At 40.5% G+C, this 20,017-nt stretch overlaps 1 protein-coding gene across 2 annotated transcripts in view; it reads left to right on the forward strand.

The window, feature by feature from the left end:
* Positions 1 to 20,017, forward strand: part of SLX9 (SLX9 ribosome biogenesis factor) — a 449,304-nt gene that overhangs the window by 275,225 nt on the left and 154,062 nt on the right. For both annotated transcript variants that reach the window (XM_053698771.1, XM_053698770.1), the window contains exon 4: positions 9,451 to 9,613. In XM_053698771.1, the coding sequence (XP_053554746.1) occupies positions 9,451 to 9,613 (163 nt within the window). The remainder of the gene's footprint in view (positions 1 to 9,450; positions 9,614 to 20,017) is intronic.

A 20,017-nucleotide genomic window follows, 5' to 3' on the forward strand; every position in this document is an offset into this window, starting at 1 on the left:
TGTTCCCGCCATTTCCTCTCATCCCCAGGCTGATAGCCAGGATCAAGCAGGAGAGGGCGTCGGTGATCTTGATAGCTCCTGCGTGGCCACGCAGGACTTGGTATGCAGATCTGGTGAATATGTCATCGGCTCCACCTTGGAAGCTACCTTTGAGACGAGACCTTCTTGTTCAGGGTCCGTTCGAACATCCGAATCTGGTTTCACTCCAGCTGACTGCTTGGAGATTGAACGCTTCATTTTATCGAAGCGAGGATTCTCAGATTCTGTGATCGATACTCTTGTTCAGGCCAGAAAGCCTGTGACTAGAAAGATTTACCACAAAATTTGGAAAAAATATATCTGTTGGTGTGAATCTAAAGGATTCCCTTGGGACAAGGTTAAGATTCCTAGGATTCTATCCTTCCTTCAAGAAGGATTGGAAAAAGGATTATCTGCAAGTTCCCTGAAGGGACAGATTTCTGCCTTGTCGGTATTACTTCACAAAAAGCTGGCAGCTGTGCCAGATGTTCAAGCCTTTGTTCAGGCTCTGGTTAGAATCAAGCCTGTTTACAAACCTTTGACTCCTCCTTGGAGTCTCAATTTAGTTCTTTCAGTTCTTCAGGGGGTTCCGTTTGAACCCTTACATTCCGTTGATATTAAGTTATTATCTTGGAAAGTTTTGTTTTTAGTTGCGATTTCTTCTGCTAGAAGAGTCTCAGAATTATCTGCTCTGCAGTGTTCTCCTCCTTATCTGGTGTTCCATGCAGATAAGGTGGTTTTACGTACTAAACCTGGTTTTCTTCCAAAAGTTGTTTCTAACAAAAACATTAACCAGGAGATTATCGTACCTTCTCTGTGTCCAAAACCAGTTTCAAAGAAGGAACGTTTGTTGCACAATTTGGATGTTGTTCGCGCTCTAAAATTCTATTTAGATGCTACAAAGGATTTTAGACAAACATCTTCCTTGTTTGTTGTTTATTCAGGTAAAAGGAGAGGTCAAAAAGCAACTTCTACCTCTCTCTCTTTTTGGATTAAAAGCATCATCAGATTGGCTTACGAGACTGCCGGACGGCAGCCTCCCGAAAGAATCACGGCTCATTCCACTAGGGCTGTGGCTTCCACATGGGCCTTCAAGAACGAGGCTTCTGTTGATCAGATATGTAGGGCAGCGACTTGGTCTTCACTGCACACTTTTACCAAATTTTACAAGTTTGATACTTTTGCTTCTTCTGAGGCTATTTTTGGGAGAAAGGTTTTGCAAGCCGTGGTGCCTTCCATTTAGGTGACCTGATTTGCTCCCTCCCTTCATCCGTGTCCTAAAGCTTTGGTATTGGTTCCCACAGGTAAGGATGACGCCGTGGACCGGACACACCTATGTTGGAGAAAACAGAATTTATGTTTACCTGATAAATTTCTTTCTCCAACGGTGTGTCCGGTCCACGGCCCGCCCTGGTTTTTTTAATCAGGTCTGATATTTTATTTTCTTTAACTACAGTCACCACGGTACCATATGGTTTCTCCTATGCAAATATTCCTCCTTAACGTCGGTCGAATGACTGGGGTAGGCGGAGCCTAGGAGGGATCATGTGACCAGCTTTGCTGGGCTCTTTGCCATTTCCTGTTGGGGAAGAGAATATCCCACAAGTAAGGATGACGCCGTGGACCGGACACACCGTTGGAGAAAGAAATTTATCAGGTAAACATAAATTCTGTTTTTTATTATCTTGTGATTGCGAAACACCACCTAGATAAATAATATTTTTGTTTATTGTAGTATGAGATAGATTCAGAATGTTTGTTATCTCACAAAAATGAAACATCTTCTATGTACCTAGGTCAATCCCTTGAAGATTTAGTTACGTCTCTCATCTATACTTAGGTTTATTTTTAGGTTTGAAAACAAAACATATCCTAAAGCATATATCAATAGTTCATATAGACTTCTTGTCTCATTGATTTTCAACATATGTTGTTATGATCCAAAAAATCTTTAACTTGGGAATTCTGGGTGCACGTCTAGATAGAGATATTTTATGAAACTCTTACATATGTACACTATTATTTACAAAATTATTTACAGTTGTATCGAATTCACAGGAAGACCCAAAAATTATTATTCTCATTCATGCCCTGTGGCATCACACAATCCAGATTGAATATCCATTTTGCTTCTTTTTGGAGCAAAATTGTTTCTATATTTCCTCCACGAATGCCTGGGCGTAGGCTTTCTAAACCCCAACATCTGAATGTACTGGTTTTACCCTTATGATGGTATAGGAAATGTCTAGCAACACTTGTAATTTGTTTGCCATTTTCAATATCTTTCGCAGCATTTCGAATATTACTGAGATGTTCCGTCATCCTCTTTCCCATTGGTCTTGTGGTCATACCTACATATAATAAATTACAGCTGCAGGTTAAGCAGTATATGACATTAGGAGTTTTGCAAGTTATGTGGCTCTGAATAGTCCACCGTTTATTGAATCTGTCCATCATTACTTTCTTTTTTACCATGTGTGTACATATTTTACAGTTTCCACATGCTATCGAACCTTTGTAAAGAGGGTTTTTTTTTGCATTTCTATCAAAATGGCTTTGGGTTAGCTGGTCACTCAGGTTGCCTGCTCTTCTATATGTGAATTGGGGTTTTGTAGGGATTATAGAGTTTAGCTGGTCATCAGATTGTAAAATATGCCAGTGTTTGAGTATTATGTTGGATACTTGATTGCTTTGACTGGAATAAGTTGAGATAAATCTCAAAGAGTTGAGATTATCCTCTGATTTTTTGGGTTCTAATAGTTCCTGTCTATTCTTATTTATTGCTCGCTGATAGGCTCTCTTTAAGGATTTCTTTGAATACCCTCGTTGTAGCAATCTGTCTCTTAGTTCATTTGCTGCTTTTTGGAATGATTCAATAGATGAACTATTCCTGCGAATCCTTAGGTATTCTCCTATTGGCAGGCTTTTTATTGTGTTTGGATGATGAAAGCTCTGCGCATGCAAAATGTTATTTGTTGCAGTCGGTTTCCTAAAGGAGTCTGTTTCTAAGTGGTCATTCACTTTCTTAATAACTAAGTCCAGGAACTCCACCTTGTGGTAATCCTGTGTCATAGTTAGAAAAAGCCCAAAAGAATTGTTATTAAGGAGCGAAATGAACTCATTGAGTGTTTCTATAGATCCCTCCCACACGAAGAAAATGTCATCTATATACCTGGACCAGTGGGTAATGTATTTGGTATACTGTAGGAGATTGCTGTTAAAAACTACAGTTTCCTCCCACCAGCCCAGGTATATATTTGCATAAGTAGGGGCACAAGAGGTCCCCATTGCTGTTCCACACAGCTGCAAATAAAATCTCCCATCAAAAACAAAGTAATTGTGATCCAAAGTGAATTCCAGTAGATCCAAAATGAATTGTTTGGATTCATTGGATAAAGTCTGATTCTTTGTTAGAAAGTGGGAAACAGCTCTACATCCCCATTGTTTGTCAATGCTTGTATACAGTGACTCCACGTCACAAGTGACGAGAATCGATTGAGGGGTTATAGTCAGTGTGTTTATCTTATTGAGAATGTGCATTGTGTCCTTCGTGTAGGAGGGCAATGAATCTACAATGTACCTTAGTCTTGCATCCACATATTTAGAGGCCTTCTCCGTTAGGGACCCAATGCCTGAGACCATGGGTCTTCCTGGAGGGCATTTCTGATTTTTGTGGATTTTGGGTAGTAGATAGAGCGTTGCTATCTTGGGGTTTTTAACATCTAAGTATTGAAATTCCTTTTTATCAATAATGCCTTCAGCTGTTGCCTGTTTAATTAATCTGTTGTACTGTTTAAGAAAATCTTCTGTTGGATTTCCAAAGAGATTTTTATAGTTTTTAGGATTATGGAGTTGTTTCTTGACCTCTGCTATATACATTTCGGTAGGCCATATAACAATATTCCCACCTTTATCACTCTGTTTGATTTGGACATCAGTCCATTGATTTATGGATTTTAGTGCAAGTTTCTCTTCTTCAGATAGATTATTCAATGATTTATCAATATCTGAGGAGATAGCTAATATGTCCTTGCATACTAAATCTAAGAATGTAATAGTGTTGTGAGAAGTACTTGTTGGTGGTATAAAGCTAGATTTGGTCTTTAAAATTTCACGCCATTTATTATCCTTATCTGTTATCTCATTTGGATTAGTTTCTGAGTCTTCTAATAAAGATATTAGGTTTCTGATAGCAGTAGCATCATCAGCATTTAAACCTTCTATTTCTCTATTAGGTGCAAAGTATTTCTTAAACAGTAATTTACGTGTAAAAAGGTGTACGTCTTTAATGGTTTCAAACTTGTCTAGTGTAGCTGTTGGAACAAATGACAAGCCTTTTTTCAATACTGAAATTTGTATTTCAGTTAAAGCTCTGTCTGAAAGATTAATAATATTCAGTTCTTTTTGGATTGTTTCTTTTTGGTGAATGGTTTTTGGTGGAACTGGACTTGTTTCCTTGTTCTGGGTTTGTTTGCCCCTGCCCCTACGGATTCTCCGCCTAAAGGGATATCTCCATTAGTGTTATGTGGGGTGATTCTTCTTTTAAGGATTGGTTTCGCTCTTAACTCATCTTCTGAGTTATCGCCATCTGTAATATCACAATCCTTGTCAGAGTAATCAGAATCTATGATAGTGGATTTGTTCGTATTCCACATATACACAGATTTGTTTGCATAGTCTGTCAAGTCCCTCTCTATTTTCTTTTCTTTTTTATTAGCAATGTATTTTGCAAACCTGTCAACTTCTTCTTTTGTTTTTGTATAAGACTTTTGAAACTCCTCTTTTAGTTCATACTGTTTTAATTCCTCACCAATTTTAGTTATTTCCTCATTCAATTCATTTAACTTATCTTTCTCATGCTCTATGAGATAGCCTATAAGTTTCAATGAGCATTCAGTTAATGCCTCTTCCCACTTAGATTTTAACGTGGGTTTCAGATCTTGGAATGCTGGGAATAATTTGAGTCTCAAACCCCTAGGTATTACCTGGTTGTCATTATAAAAATTAAACATTCCTATGTTCCACTGTCTTTTAATCTGACGTTTGCGAATACGTTTCAAATTTTTTAGAGATAATAACCATTCCCCCAAATTAGCACTATCTATAGTGCTTTTACTTTGTAATTCAACTGTCAGTTTTTTGATATCTTCAGACCACTGGAGCATTTCTGCCCCCAAATTAAAGGCTGCCATTGTATGGAATATGTAGTGATTACAGTTAATGGTCACGTGCACAATAATAGGGAACGGTAGTTTGCCCACCAAGCATACAATATTACAAAAGAAATTTTATATTGGCACTGTGAATGTAATGATAGGAAAAAAGGGAATATAGTAATCCCTGGTGCTGACCCTTAAATAAGTATATAATAATAAGGGAAGGGGAAAGACAAGGACAAGAAGGGGTTAAGTAGCACTCATTTCCTATATAGAAGGTAGTAGCATTGAAATTATTCAACTACTATGTGTGTAAATCAGTTAAAAAAACCTTACTTTATTAATCACTATTATAAAACAAACTAATAAATATACAGAACCCCTAACAAATGCTTGTGCACAAATAGACTGCAGCACCCAGAGATAGAATGCAGCTCAAATCACCCCCCTGTATTCCTGGCCGGTAACAGGATACGCCGGCTTCAGGTGCCAGGGATGGCTGAGTGCTCCTGTAAAATCTCGTGCAATCTATTGCTAAGCGTAGGAGCGATATAATTAGTATTAAAAACAAAGCCAAACTAAAGTAGTTAAGCTAGAGTGAGCACACAAACGCGTTTCGGCCGAGTAGCGGCCTTTCTCAATGTGTTATCTTAAAAATGACAAGCCGAGTGTGAAGCTGAAACCGCTTTAAATAGCCCGGTTCTGTATAACAGGGACCAATGGGGGCGCGATTATTGCATACGCCCCCTTCAGAACCAATCATCAGTGCTGTGCTGCACACATATGTTTCATTGGTACATTGTTCCGGAATGGCTGTGATAGCATTGTTACTATCCAATCAGGATTCACCCATATTATTTATGTTGTTACACTTAGCACTGTATTACAGAAAGGACTGATAATATAGCGATTATTTTACTTCACTCATTTATATCTCTTATCCTTGCGTGCACCCTTTAAAGAAAAAATCTACTTTAAACGTGGAGTCACTGTATACAAGCATTGACAAACAATGGGGATGTAGAGCTGTTTCCCACTTTCTAACAAAGAATCAGACTTTATCCAATGAATCCAAACAATTCATTTTGGATCTACTGGAATTCACTTTGGATCACAATTACTTTGTTTTTGATGGGAGATTTTATTTGCAGCTGTGTGGAACAGCAATGGGGACCTCTTGTGCCCCTACTTATGCAAATATATACCTGGGCTGGTGGGAGGAAACTGTAGTTTTTAACAGCAATCTCCTACAGTATACCAAATACATTACCCACTGGTCCAGGTATATAGATGACATTTTCTTCGTGTGGGAGGGATCTATAGAAACACTCAATGAGTTCATTTCGCTCCTTAATAACAATTCTTTTGGGCTTTTTCTAACTATGACACAGGATTACCACAAGGTGGAGTTCCTGGACTTAGTTATTAAGAAAGTGAATGACCACTTAGAAACAGACTCCTTTAGGAAACCGACTGCAACAAATAACATTTTGCATGCGCAGAGCTTTCATCATCCAAACACAATAAAAAGCCTGCCAATAGGAGAATACCTAAGGATTCGCAGGAATAGTTCATCTATTGAATCATTCCAAAAAGCAGCAAATGAACTAAGAGACAGATTGCTACAACGAGGGTATTCAAAGAAATCCTTAAAGAGAGCCTATCAGCGAGCAATAAATAAGAATAGACAGGAACTATTAGAACCCAAAAAATCAGAGGATAATCTCAACTCTTTGAGATTTATCTCAACTTATTCCAGTCAAAGCAATCAAGTATCCAACATAATACTCAAACACTGGCATATTTTACAATCTGATGACCAGCTAAACTCTATAATCCCTACAAAACCCCAATTCACATATAGAAGAGCAGGCAACCTGAGTGACCAGCTAACCCAAAGCCATTTTGATAGAAATGCAAAAAAAAAACCCTCTTTACAAAGGTTCGATAGCATGTGGAAACTGTAAAATATGTACACACATGGTAAAAAAGAAAGTAATGATGGACAGATTCAATAAACGGTGGACTATTCAGAGCCACATAACTTGCAAAACTCCTAATGTCATATACTGCTTAACCTGCAGCTGTAATTTATTATATGTAGGTATGACCACAAGACCAATGGGAAAGAGGATGACGGAACATCTCAGTAATATTCGAAATGCTGCGAAAGATATTGAAAATGGCAAACAAATTACAAGTGTTGCTAGACATTTCCTATACCATCATAAGGGTAAAACCAGTACACTCAGATGTTGGGGTTTAGAAAGCCTACGCCCAGGCATTCGTGGAGGAAATATAGAAACAATTTTGCTCCAAAAAGAAGCAAAATGGATATTCAATCTGGATTGTGTGATGCCACAGGGCATGAATGAGAATAATAATTTTTGGGTCTTCCTGTGAATTCGATACAACTGTAAATAATTTTGTAAATAATAGTGTACATATGTAAGAGTTTCATAAAATATCTCTATCTAGACGTGCACCCAGAATTCCCAAGTTAAAGATTTTTTGGATCATAACAACATATGTTGAAAATCAATGAGACAAGAAGTCTATATGAACTATTGATATATGCTTTAGGATATGTTTTGTTTTCAAACCTAAAAATAAACCTAAGTATAGATGAGAGACGTAACTAAATCTTCAAGGGATTGACCTAGGTACATAGAAGATGTTTCATTTTTGTGAGATAACAAACATTCTGAATCTATCTCATACTACAATAAACAAAAATATTTATCTAGGTGGTGTTTCGCAATCACAAGATAATAAAAACTATGTTTGATTAACATCATAATACTATCAGGTTAACCATGTTTTTAGTTTGATCGAAGGCAATTCATGTTCATAATGTTTTTAATCTTGTCCTACATGAACAGGATAATAGAATATTGTGACTAATGTGCATAGGTAAAAGTCATAGTATACCCTGAGTCTGTGTCAATGGTGCACAGCTCACAATTTCATGTCTGACTAACAACATTGATCTTCTAGGATACGATATCCATAATGCCTTTTACTAATGGGGATGATAATATGGTATCGAGTAGAACCACAGAGAGTAGAAAGGGTTAATATAATCCATCTCTCTAAATCGCGGCCATTCTGTACTCGATACCGTTTAAAGTAGATTTTTTCTTTAAAGGGTGCACGCAAGGATAAGAGATATAAATGAGTGAAGTAAAATAATCGCTATATTATCAGTCCTTTCTGTAATACAGTGCTAAGTGTAACAACATAAATAATATGGGTGAATCCTGATTGGATAGTAACAATGCTATCACAGCCATTCCGGAACAATGTACCAATGAAACATATGTGTGCAGCACAGCACTGATGATTGGTTCTGAAGGGGGCGTATGCAATAATCGCGCCCCCATTGGTCCCTGTTATACAGAACCGGGCTATTTAAAGCGGTTTCAGCTTCACACTCGGCTTGTCATTTTTAAGATAACACATTGAGAAAGGCCGCTACTCGGCCGAAACGCGTTTGTGTGCTCACTCTAGCTTAACTACTTTAGTTTGGCTTTGTTTTTAATACTAATTATATCGCTCCTACGCTTAGCAATAGATTGCACGAGATTTTACAGGAGCACTCAGCCATCCCTGGCACCTGAAGCCGGCGTATCCTGTTACCGGCCAGGAATACAGGGGGGTGGTTTGAGCTGCATTCTATCTCTGGGTGCTGCAGTCTATTTGTGCACAAGCATTTGTTAGGGGTTCTGTATATTTATTAGTTTGGTTTATAATAGTGATTAATAAAGTAAGGTTTTTTTAACTGATTTACACACATAGTAGTTGAATAATTTCAATGCTACTACCTTCTATATAGGAAATGAGTGCTACTTAACCCCTTCTTGTCCTTGTCTTTCCCCTTCCCTTATTATTATATACTTATTTAAGGGTCAGCACCAGGGATTACTATATTCCCTTTTTTTCCTATCATTACATTCACAGTGCCAATATAAAATTTCTTTTGTAACCTCACAAAAAGTACACAGTCTTCTGAACAGCATTGTTGTTTGTTTATTTTTCACTTCACTGTTATTCAGTTTCATAAAGGGTGCCAATACTTACTGAGACTACTTTAGTTTGCTATGTGCCTCTTAATTATTTTACAGTTAAATGCTTTCCATTTAAGGAAGGAGTTCATTGTCCTAAAATCTACATACACCATGTAATATAATGATATGCAATTTAGCCTGTCCACATTACACTATTCACTATATTATTGCCTTGTGGTACCTCATAGGTTTTCTTTGATCCCTTTCAGAAATTGAAACTCTTGCACTGGCTCATCAGGCAGAGAAAGCGCAGGCTAAACGAAAAGCCACACCAGTTGTTGGAGATATGCGCCCACTTGCAGACGCTCTTCCTGAATTATCTGGATTAGTTACTGTTTGCAAACCCCGAGCCCCCCGGAAACAGCCCAAAGAGTAAGTGTGCGTGTTCTGATATATGTGACTGGCAGAATTAGTTTTTCTTAATGCAGTTTTTTTTCAATCAAATTTTATTTTTAAAAGTTATGTTTAAGCAAAAATATATATATATATATATATATATATTTCTTTCCTAAGATATGGTGAGTCCATGGCTTTATCAATTACTGTTGGGTATACCACTCCTGGCCAGCAGGAGGAGGCAAAAAGCACCACAGCAAAGCTGTTAAGTATCACTCCCCTTCCCACAATCCCCAGTCATTCTCTGTCAGGATACTGCGGTATGGATCTATTTGTAGAAAGGTTAGCAGCAAATTTTAATACATTTCTGACAATTTGTAGATTCGCTTAACCCACTTCTTGTCCTCCAACTCACTGCTTGACCCCTTGCAATCTGGCTTCCGTTCCCAACACTCAACTGAGACTGCTCTTACCAAGGTTACTAATGATCTTTCTGCTAAAAAAAAAACGGCCACTACTCTATACTTATCTTACTTGATCTGTCTGCTGCCTTTGACACCATTGACCATCCCCTTCTCCTACGGACTCTCAGCTCCCTTGGGCTCTGTGACATTGCCCTCTCCTGGATCCACTCATATCTCTCTAATAGGTCCTTTTCTTTCTCCTTTGTTGGTGACTCCTCCTCTCCATTGCCTCTGTCTGTTGGAGTACCTCAAGGGTCTGTTCTGGGTACTCTACTTTTCTCTATTTATACATCCTCACTGGGTAAACTTATCAGTAGCTATGGCTTCAACTACCACCTCTATGTTGATGATACTCAGATCTACCTATCCGCCCCTTCACTCTCTCCTTCTGTCCTTTCTCACATCAGGGTCTGCTTTTCTGGCATTTCTTCTTGGATGGCCTCTCACCTCCTAAAAATAAACATGTCAATCACTGTTGATGACACCACTATCTCCCCATCACCCCAAGTCTGCTGCCTAGGAGTTACACTTGACTCGAATCTGTCCTTCATACCCCACATCCAATTGCTCTCTTCCTCCTGTCGCAACCACCTACGCAATATCTCCAAAATTCATCCATTTCTGAGTGCTGAAACTACTAAACAGCTAGTCCACTCCCTGGTAATCTCCTGACTTGACTACTGTAATAACCTACTAACTGGCCTCCCTCTCTCCCGCCTCTCCCCTCTTCAATCCATACTAAATACCTCTGCTAGACTAATCCACCGCTCTGCGAGTCCCTTCACTGGCTCCCCATCCACAGCAGAATTAAATTCAAAATTCTCATCCTGACCTACAAAGCCCTTACCAACGCTGCCCCCCCCCACCCGTCCTCACTCATCAACAAATATACTCCAGCCCGCCCCCTAAGATCCAACAATGACCTGCTCCTTGCATCTTCTACCATCATGCTAGGCTACGGGACTTCTCTCGTGTGGCACCAACCACCTGGAATGCACTTCCTAGAGCTGTCGGACCTCTCCCCTAACCTTTCCTCCTTTAAACACTCCCAAAAGACCTTTCTGTTCATGGAAGCCTATCTCCAAATCAGTAGCAAATGAATTCCACTTGCCTAATTGCTGCCCTCATCTAACTCCACACTAACATCATTCTCACCTTTGCAGTCCCCACCTCCTGTTTCTCACCCTCCTACCCATCTAGATTGCAAATTCCCACGGGAACAGGGCCCTCAATTCCCCCTGTATTTGTTTGTTAAACTTTGTCTGGTGTCTTTTATATTGTATTGTACTGTACTTTTATCTTTGTACCCATGGACAGCGCTGCGGAATCTGTTGGCGCTTTATACATAAAGAATAATAATAATAAAATAATAATCTGTAGTGCGACAGATTAATATCTTTTAATTGTTGCTTACTACAGGTTGCAATTCTATATACAGTCAACCAACCAAAAGAGTCTCTGATTTCCCTAGGTTAAAGTTTCTACTGATATGTATACATAAACATAAGCTCTTAGAACTAAAATCGGTTAACAGGATACTTAAAATGATACAGCAAGAATAGTTTAAATTCTGAGCTAAGAATCTCTCAAATACATCCGGAAAGTATAAAGTTAGTAAGAGTAGGTTCAGGAGAATTTCTCCAACATTGGTGTGTCCGGTCCACGGCGTCATCCTTACTTGTGGGAATATCTCTTCCCCAACAGGAAATGGCAAAGAGTCCCAGCAAAGCTGGCCATATAGTCCCTCCTAGGCTCCGCCCACCCCAGTCATTCTCTTTGTCGTTGCACAGGCAACATCTCCACGGAGATGGTTAAGAGTTTTTTGGTGTTTAAATGTAGTTTTTTATTCTTCTATCAAGTGTTTGTTATTTTAAAATAGTACTGGTATGTACTATTTACTCTGAAACAGAAAAGGATGAAGATTTCTGTTTGTGAGAGGAAGATGATTTTAGCAGACAGTAACTAAAATCGATTGCTGTTTCCACATAGGACTGTTGAGATGAAGTAACTTCAGTTGGGGGAAACAGTTAGCAGACTTTTCTGCTTAAGGTATGACTAGCCATATTTCTAACAAGACAGAAGGCTGTCATTTCCCCTCATGGGGACCGGTAAGCCATTTTCTTAGTCAAGCAAACAGAATAAAGGGCTTAATATGGGCTATAAAACTGGTCCTCAGATGAGGGGAGTAGACATGATACTACATCATCTCCTACTGTGTCTACATCAGTTTTGCCCACGCAGGAGGCCCCTAGTAATCTAGCGCGCCAATGCTTATTACCATGCAACAATTGACGGCTGTAATGGATAACTCCATAGCAAATATTTTATCCAAAATGCCTACATATCAGAGAAAGCGCGATTGCTCTGTTTTAAACACTGAAGAGCAGGAGGGCGCTGATGATAATTGTTCTGTCATACCCTCACACCAATCTGAAGTGGCCATGAGGGAGGTTTTGTCAGATGGGGAAATTTCAGATTCAGGAAAAATTTCTCAACAAGCTGAACCTGATGTTGTGACATTTAAATTTAAATTAGAACATCTCTGCGCACTGCTTAAGGAGGTGTTATCTACTCTGGATGATTGTGACAACTTGGTCATTCCAGAGAAATTATGCAAGATGGACAAGTTCCTAGAGGTTCCGGTGCACCCCGACGCTTTTCCTATACCCAAGCGGGTGGCGGACATAGTAAATAAGGAGTGGGAAAAGCCCGGCATACCTTTTGTTCCCCCCCCTATATTTAAGAAATTATTTCCTATGGTCGACCCCAGAAAGGACTTATGGCAGACAGTCCCTAAGGTCGAGGGGGCAGTTTCTACTCTAAACAAGCGCACTACTATTCCTATCGAGGATAGTTGTGCTTTCAAAGATCCTATGGATAAAAAATTGGAGGGTTTGCTTAAAAAGATTTTTGTACAGCAAGGTTACCTTCTACAACCCATTTCGTGCATTGTTCCTGTCACTACAGCAGCGTGGTTCTGATTCGAAGAACTAGAAAAGTCGCTCAGTAGAGAGACTCCATATGAGGAGGTTATGGACAGAGTTCACGCACTTAAGTTGGCTAACTCTTTTATTTTAGATGCCGCTTTGCAATTAGCTAGATTAGCGGCGAAAAATTCAGGGTTTGCAATTGTGGCGCGCAGAGCGCTTTGGCTAAAGTCTTGGTCAGCGGATGTATCATCCAAGACAAAATTGCTTAACATCCCTTTCAAAGGTAAAACTCTATTTGGACCAGAATTGAAAGAGATTATTTTAGACATCACTGGGGGAAAGGGCCACGCCCTTCCACAAGATAGGCCTTTCAAGGCCAAGAATAAGTCTAATTTTCGTTCCTTTCGCAATTTCAGGAACGGACCGGCCTCTAATTCTGCATCCTCTAAGCAAGAGGGTAATGCCTCACAACCCAAACCAGCCTGGAAACCGATGCAAGGCTGGAACAAGGGTAAGCAGGCCAAGAAGCATGCTGCTGCTAACAAAACAGCATGAAGGAGTAGCCCCCGATCCGGGACCGGATCTAGTAGGGGGCAGACTCTCTCTCTTTGCTCAGGCTTGGGTAAGAGATGTTCAGGATCCCTGGGCACTAGAAATAGTTTATCAGGGTTATCTTCTGGAATTCAGGGAACTACCCCCAAGGGGAAGGTTCCACATGTCTCACTTATCCTTAAACCAAATAAAGAGACAGGCGTTCTTACATTGTGTAGAAGACCTGTTAAAGATGGGAGTGATACACCCAGTTCCAATAAAGGAACAAGGAATGGGATTTTATTCAAATCTGTTCGTAGTTCCCAAAAAAGAGGGAACCTTCAGACCGATTTTGGATTTGAAGATCCTAAACAAATTTCTCAGGGTACCATCGTTCAAGATGGAAACCATTCGAAGGATTCTACCCACTATCCAGGAAGGTCAATTTATGACTACCGTGGATCTAAAGGATGCGTACCTACATATTCCTATCCACAAAGAACATCATCAGTTCCTAAGGTTTGCCTTTCTGGACAAACATTACCAGTTTGTGGCCCTCCCATTCGGGTTAGCCACTGCTCCAAGGATTTTCACAAAGGTACTCGGGTCCCTTCTAGCGGTTCTAAGACCGAGGGGCATTGCAGTAGTACCATACTTGGACGACATTCTAATACAAGCGTAGTCCCTGTCAAAAGCAAAGGCTCATACAGACATCGTTCTAGCCTTTCTCAGATCACACGAATGGAAGGTGAACATAGAAAAAAGTTCTCTGTCTCCGTCAACAAGAGTTCCCTTCTTGGGAACAATAATAGATCCCTTAGAAATGAGGATTTTTCTGACAGAGGTCAGAAAATCAAAACTTCTAAGCACTTGTCAAGTTCTTCATTCTGTTCCACGTCCTTCCATAGCGCAGTGCATGGAAGTAGTAGGGTTGATGGTTGCAGCAATGGACATAGTTCCTTTTGCACGAATTCATCTAAGACCATTACAACTGTGCATGCTCAAACAGTGGAATGGGGACTATACAGACTTGTCTCCAGTGATTCAAGTAGATCAGAAGACCAGAGATTCACTTTGTTGGTGGCTAACCCAGGATCACCTGTCCCAGGGAATGAGCTTCCGCAGACCAGAGTGGGTCATCGTCACGACCGACGCCAGTCTAGTGGGCTGGGGCGCGGTCTGGGACTCACTGAAAGCTCAGGGTCTATGGTCTCGGGAAGAGTCTCTTCTCCCAATAAACATTCTGGAACTGAGAGCGATATTCAATACTCTCAGGGCTTGGCCTCGACTAGCAAAGGCCAGATTCATAAGATTCCAATCAGACAACATGACAACGGTTGCTTACATCAACCATCAGGTGGGAACAAGGAGTTCCCTGGCGATGAGAGAAGTGACCAAAATCATAAAATGGGCGGAGGATCACTCCTGCCACCTATCTGCGATCCACATCCCAGGAGTGGAAAACTGGGAGGCGGATTATCTGAGTCGTCAGACATTCCATCCGGGGGAGTGGGAACTCCACCCGGAGATTTTTGCCCAGTTGATTCAATTATGGGGCATTCCAGACATGGATCTGATGGCGTCTCGTCAGAACTTCAAGGTTCCTTGCTACGGGTCCAGATCCAGGGATCCCAAGGCGACTCTAGTAGATGCACCTTGGACCTTCAACCTAGCTTATGTATTTCCACCGTTTCCTCTCATTCCCAGGCTGGTAGCCAGGATCAAACAGGAGAGGGCCTCGGTGATCTTGATAGCTCCTGCGTGGCCACGCAGGACTTGGTATGCAGACCTGGTGAATATGTCATCGGTTCCACCATGGAAGCTACCTTTGAGACAGGACCTTCTTGTTCAGGGTCCATTCGAACATCCAAATCTGGTCTCCCTCCAGCTGACGGCTTGGAGATTGAACGCTTGATCCTATCGAAGCGTGGGTTTTCAGATTCTGTGATAGATACTCTAGTTCAGGCCAGAAAACCAGTAACTAGAAAGATTTACCATAAAATATGGAAAAGATATATCTGTTGGTGTGAATCCAAAGGGTTCCCATGGAATAAGATAAAAATTCATAAGATTCTCTCCTTTCTACAAGAAGGTTTGGAGGAAGGATTATCTGCAAGTTCTCTAAAGGGACAGATCTCTGCTTTATCTGTCTTACTACATAAAAGACTGGCAGCTGTGCCAGATGTTCAAGCATTTGTTCAGGCTCTGGTTAGGATCAAGCCTGTTTACAGACCTTTGACTCCTCCCTGGAGTCTAAATCTAGTTCTTTCAGTTCTTCAAGGGGTTCCGTTTGAACCTTTACATTCCATAGATATTAAGTTACTATCTTGGAAAGTTTTGTTTTTGGTTGCTATTTCTTCTGCTAGAAGAGTTTGAGTTATCTGCTTTGCAGTGTTCTCCGCCTTATCTGGTGTTCCATGCAGATAAGGTGGTTTTGCGTACTAAGCCTGGTTTTCTTCCAAAGGTTGTTTCTAACAAGAATATTAACCAGGAGATAGTTGTACCTTCTTTATGTCCGAATCCAGTTTCAAAGAAGGAACGTTTGTTACACAATTTGGACGTAGTCCGTGCTCTAAAATTCTATTTAGAGGCTACAAAAGATTTCAGACAAACATCTTCTTTGTTTGTCGTCTATTCTGGTAAAAGGAGAGGTCAAAAAGCGACTTCTACCTCTCTTTCCTTTTGGCTTAAAAGCATCATCCGATTGGCTTACGAGACTGCCGGACGGCAGCCTCCTGAAAGAATCACAGCTCACTCCACTAGGGCTGTGGCTTCCACATGGGCCTTCAAGAACAAGGCTTCTGTTGACCAGATATGTAAGGCAGCGACTTGGTCTTCACTGCACACTTTTGCCAAATTTTACAAATTTGATACTTTTGCTTCTTCGGAGGCTATTTTTGGGAGAAAGGTTTTGCAAGCCGTGGTGCCTTCCGTTTAGGTAACCTGATTTGCTCCCTCCCTTCATCCGTGTCCTAAAGCTTTGGTATTGGTTCCCACAAGTAAGGATGACGCCGTGGACCGGACACACCAATGTTGGAGAAAACAGAATTTATGCTTACCTGATAAATTACTTTCTCCAATGGTGTGTCCGGTCCACGGCCCGCCCTGGTTTTTTTAATCAGGTCTGATGAATTATTTTCTCTAACTACAGTCACCACGGTACCATATGGTTTCTCCTATATTTTTCCTCCTGTCCGTCGGTCGAATGACTGGGGTGGGCGGAGCCTAGGAGGGACTATATGGCCAGCTTTGCTGGGACTCTTTGCCATTTCCTGTTGGGGAAGAGATATTCCCACAAGGAAGGATGACGCCGTGGACCGGACACACCGTTGGAGAAAGTAATTTATCAGGTAAGCATAAATTCTGTTTTCGATACTGCAGTTCACTTAGGTAAATATATTTCAAAAGGAACAGGAAATAATTAGAACATCATCCACTAGATACAAAGTACATTTCCCAAATAAACAAGTAACAGGTGACACAGTGTGTTGCGCTTATTTGGTTTAATTGCAATCTGTGCTTGAAAGGTAATCCGGTTTGTTCAGAGAGGTCTGATGGAACTGAAAACGGTAACAGAGGTAGGTATGCAGCACAGCGTGGTCTGTGTAAACAAACTGGAACAAAGGGATCTCTCAGACAGAAATGCTCCTGCTCAGGAAAGAGGCTGTGATGTCAGCTGCAGTACACTTCTCTCAGAAGTAAACTTAAACAACGGTCAGTGTAATCCAGCTGAAGAAGTAGAAGTTGGAAATGCAAAAAAGGAAACTTCCACAAAATATAAGTAAATACAAAGTGAGCAGCTGAAGTAGATTAATAATCAAATAGGTAGTTTTAAATGGCTTTAGTTAACACAAGCAAACGGCCAGGATCTGTTGCAAACAAATTTCCAAGCAATTTGTAAAGGAAACCCTGCCTCCTTTTAAAAGGCAGCTGAATCCACAAGTAATTAAGAAACCTTAAAGGAACAGTACATGACATTCTCTGCCTTCGGTGCAAGGAGGAGGTTAAGTTCTGGTGTCTGGAGATTGGATTTATTTCTCTTCAATCAAAATTTTATGATTTTAAGGCGTAGGTTTGTTCTGATCTTTTCCCTCAAGACTGGGTTTAGCCGTACTCCACGTTAGTCTCTTCAGTAGGGCAGTGGTGGCTTTCAAGCAGTAAGGAACTTGTGGGGTGGGCCTCACTGCGTTTTCTTAACATGTTGCTGCCCTGATTTAGAAAGCCAGAGTAGGCTTACTCTGCTCTTTCTGTCTAACACAGGTCTCTGTGAGGAGTGGCGTCCTCATACCGGGTGGTCTGTCCTCCTGGATGTACAGGTAAGTGCCCTTTGTCTTCTGGGAGGAGGCCGGCACTAAAGGGGTTAAAAGGACCCTCTGTACTTAATGTGGGACTCTGCATCCTTCAGTAAGGATGTTTAATGGCAGGGGCAGGCACTACAATGTGACATGGAGACTTAAGGTTGAACCTCTTCATGGCAAGGAATGGGTTAACCTTTTATATTGGCTCAGTAAAATATTCTATCACTTGGTGTATGACAATGTTTAGTGGAAATCACTATTTCATGTTTTTGTCTGCATTTATGTTAGTGTCGGCAGCCTCTATGTCCTGCACGGAGACTGTTAGGAGGGGCGCTCTGTCTATCTTAGAGGTGCCACTGCTATGGGACACAGTCCACAATGTAGTTTCCTTAACGGCAGCTAGCTTTAGTTAATTTTTTCATGCTGCTAGGAAATCCTATACTGATCTAAGTATATTGGCGAAATGACGTGCGATGTATAATATGCGCTTCATTTCCTTGCCAAGTGTTGTCCCGCCTCCTTCTCCAATGCATAGCGGCGCCATTTTTTCAGTAGTTCTATAACTCTGCCTTGTTCTCAGCAATAAGAACGGAGCAGCGTTCGGGTTTGTGTTCTCCTGTTTTTAGAGAACATTGTGAAAGTGACATAGGCTTCTTTGTATGTAGAGCGGGAGAGCGTTCTGAGGTCTGACAGCGATCTGCATGTAACAAAAATTTAAATATCAGATACCACTTCAGTTAAAGGGACACTGAACCCAAATAGAGCATGCAATTTTAAGCAACTTTCTAATTTACTCCTATTAAATTTTCTTCATTCTCTTGGTATCTTTATTTGAAATGCAAGAATGTAAGTTTAGATGCCTGCCCATTTTTGGTTAACAACCTAGGTTGTTCTTGCCGATTGGTGGATAAATTCATCCACCAATGAATAAGTGCTTTCCAGGATCCTGAACCAAACAAATAGCTTAGATGCCTTCTTTTTCCAAAACACATTGCAAGAGAACAAAGAAAAATTGATAATAGGAGTAAATTAGAAATTTGCTTAAAATTGCATGCTCTATCTGAATCATAAAAGAAAAAATTTGGGTTCAGTGTCCCTTTAATAGTAGACATTCCTTTGGCCTGGGTTCTGGAACAGGGATCTGTATGGCTCTTGAGGACAATTGTTTTGATAAACATTTTAGTCCCTTATTTTATTATAATACTTTAGAATATAGGTATATTCATTTATTAATTTGAGCCTCCTGTTCCTCAGAATTTATTTTAATCAATTTTTTAAGAACGACATTATTTCATTTAAAGTGGTAGCACAATTTTATAAATAAAAAAAATAAAACAAAAGTGTTTTATTTTTTTGTGCTTGTGTCTGTATTTGTCCACTGAGCTAGAGCTCTACTCTTATGCACATATGTCTGCTCTGCCTTAAATGAGAACTTCTTAAAGGGACAGTCAACACCCATGAAAACTTTATCCCATACCTTAGATCAACAACAAAAAATGAGCCTGCACCGCATCCCATCTTCAATAACACTAACGTTAGGTGGCTAATGTTCAATGAACATTTAGTTAACAGCGGCAGATATGGCCGCCAAACTCCTCCCCGGATTGAGAATCAAATCCTCGGCTAGATTCTTTAGCCGCGTTCACGGAGACACTGTTCTATTTCTAATAGCGAGCGTTTCACAATTATATAGCGCATGCACATTAGAAGTAGAACAGTGTCCCTGTGAACGAGTATTTATTTAAAACAAGAAGGGTACAGAGGAGGAGGGGGAGGAGTTTGGCAACCATATCTGCTGCTGTTAACTAAATGTTCATTGAAGATTAGCCACCTAATGTTAGTGTTATTGAAGATGGGATGCGGTGCAGGCTCATTTTTTGTTGTTGATCTAAGGTATGGGATAACGTTTTCATGGGTGGTGACTGTCCCTTTAATATAAAGGAGGATTCCTTTTTCATTTTTAGAGCCTCATGTCTTTTAGGATGATGCTGGTCAGGCAATGCCGCAGCTTTCTCCTTTATCGTCCCAAGCCTTTATGGTGTCACATGCAGTGCCCTGCGGTTCCTCTCAATCTCCTGGAGGAGTGTATTTGCTTGCAGATTTTGCAGCTCAGGTATTCTCTATGATATCTGCAGCTTTATCTGCTTTTCCTTTCTTCAGGGAAAACGCAAAAGGAAACTCGAAACTCATATTAAAAAATGGTTTCTGTTCCGCCTA

Source organism: Bombina bombina, chromosome 1 (assembly GCF_027579735.1).
Source record: "Bombina bombina isolate aBomBom1 chromosome 1, aBomBom1.pri, whole genome shotgun sequence".
Lineage (NCBI taxonomy): Eukaryota > Metazoa > Chordata > Amphibia > Anura > Bombinatoridae > Bombina > Bombina bombina.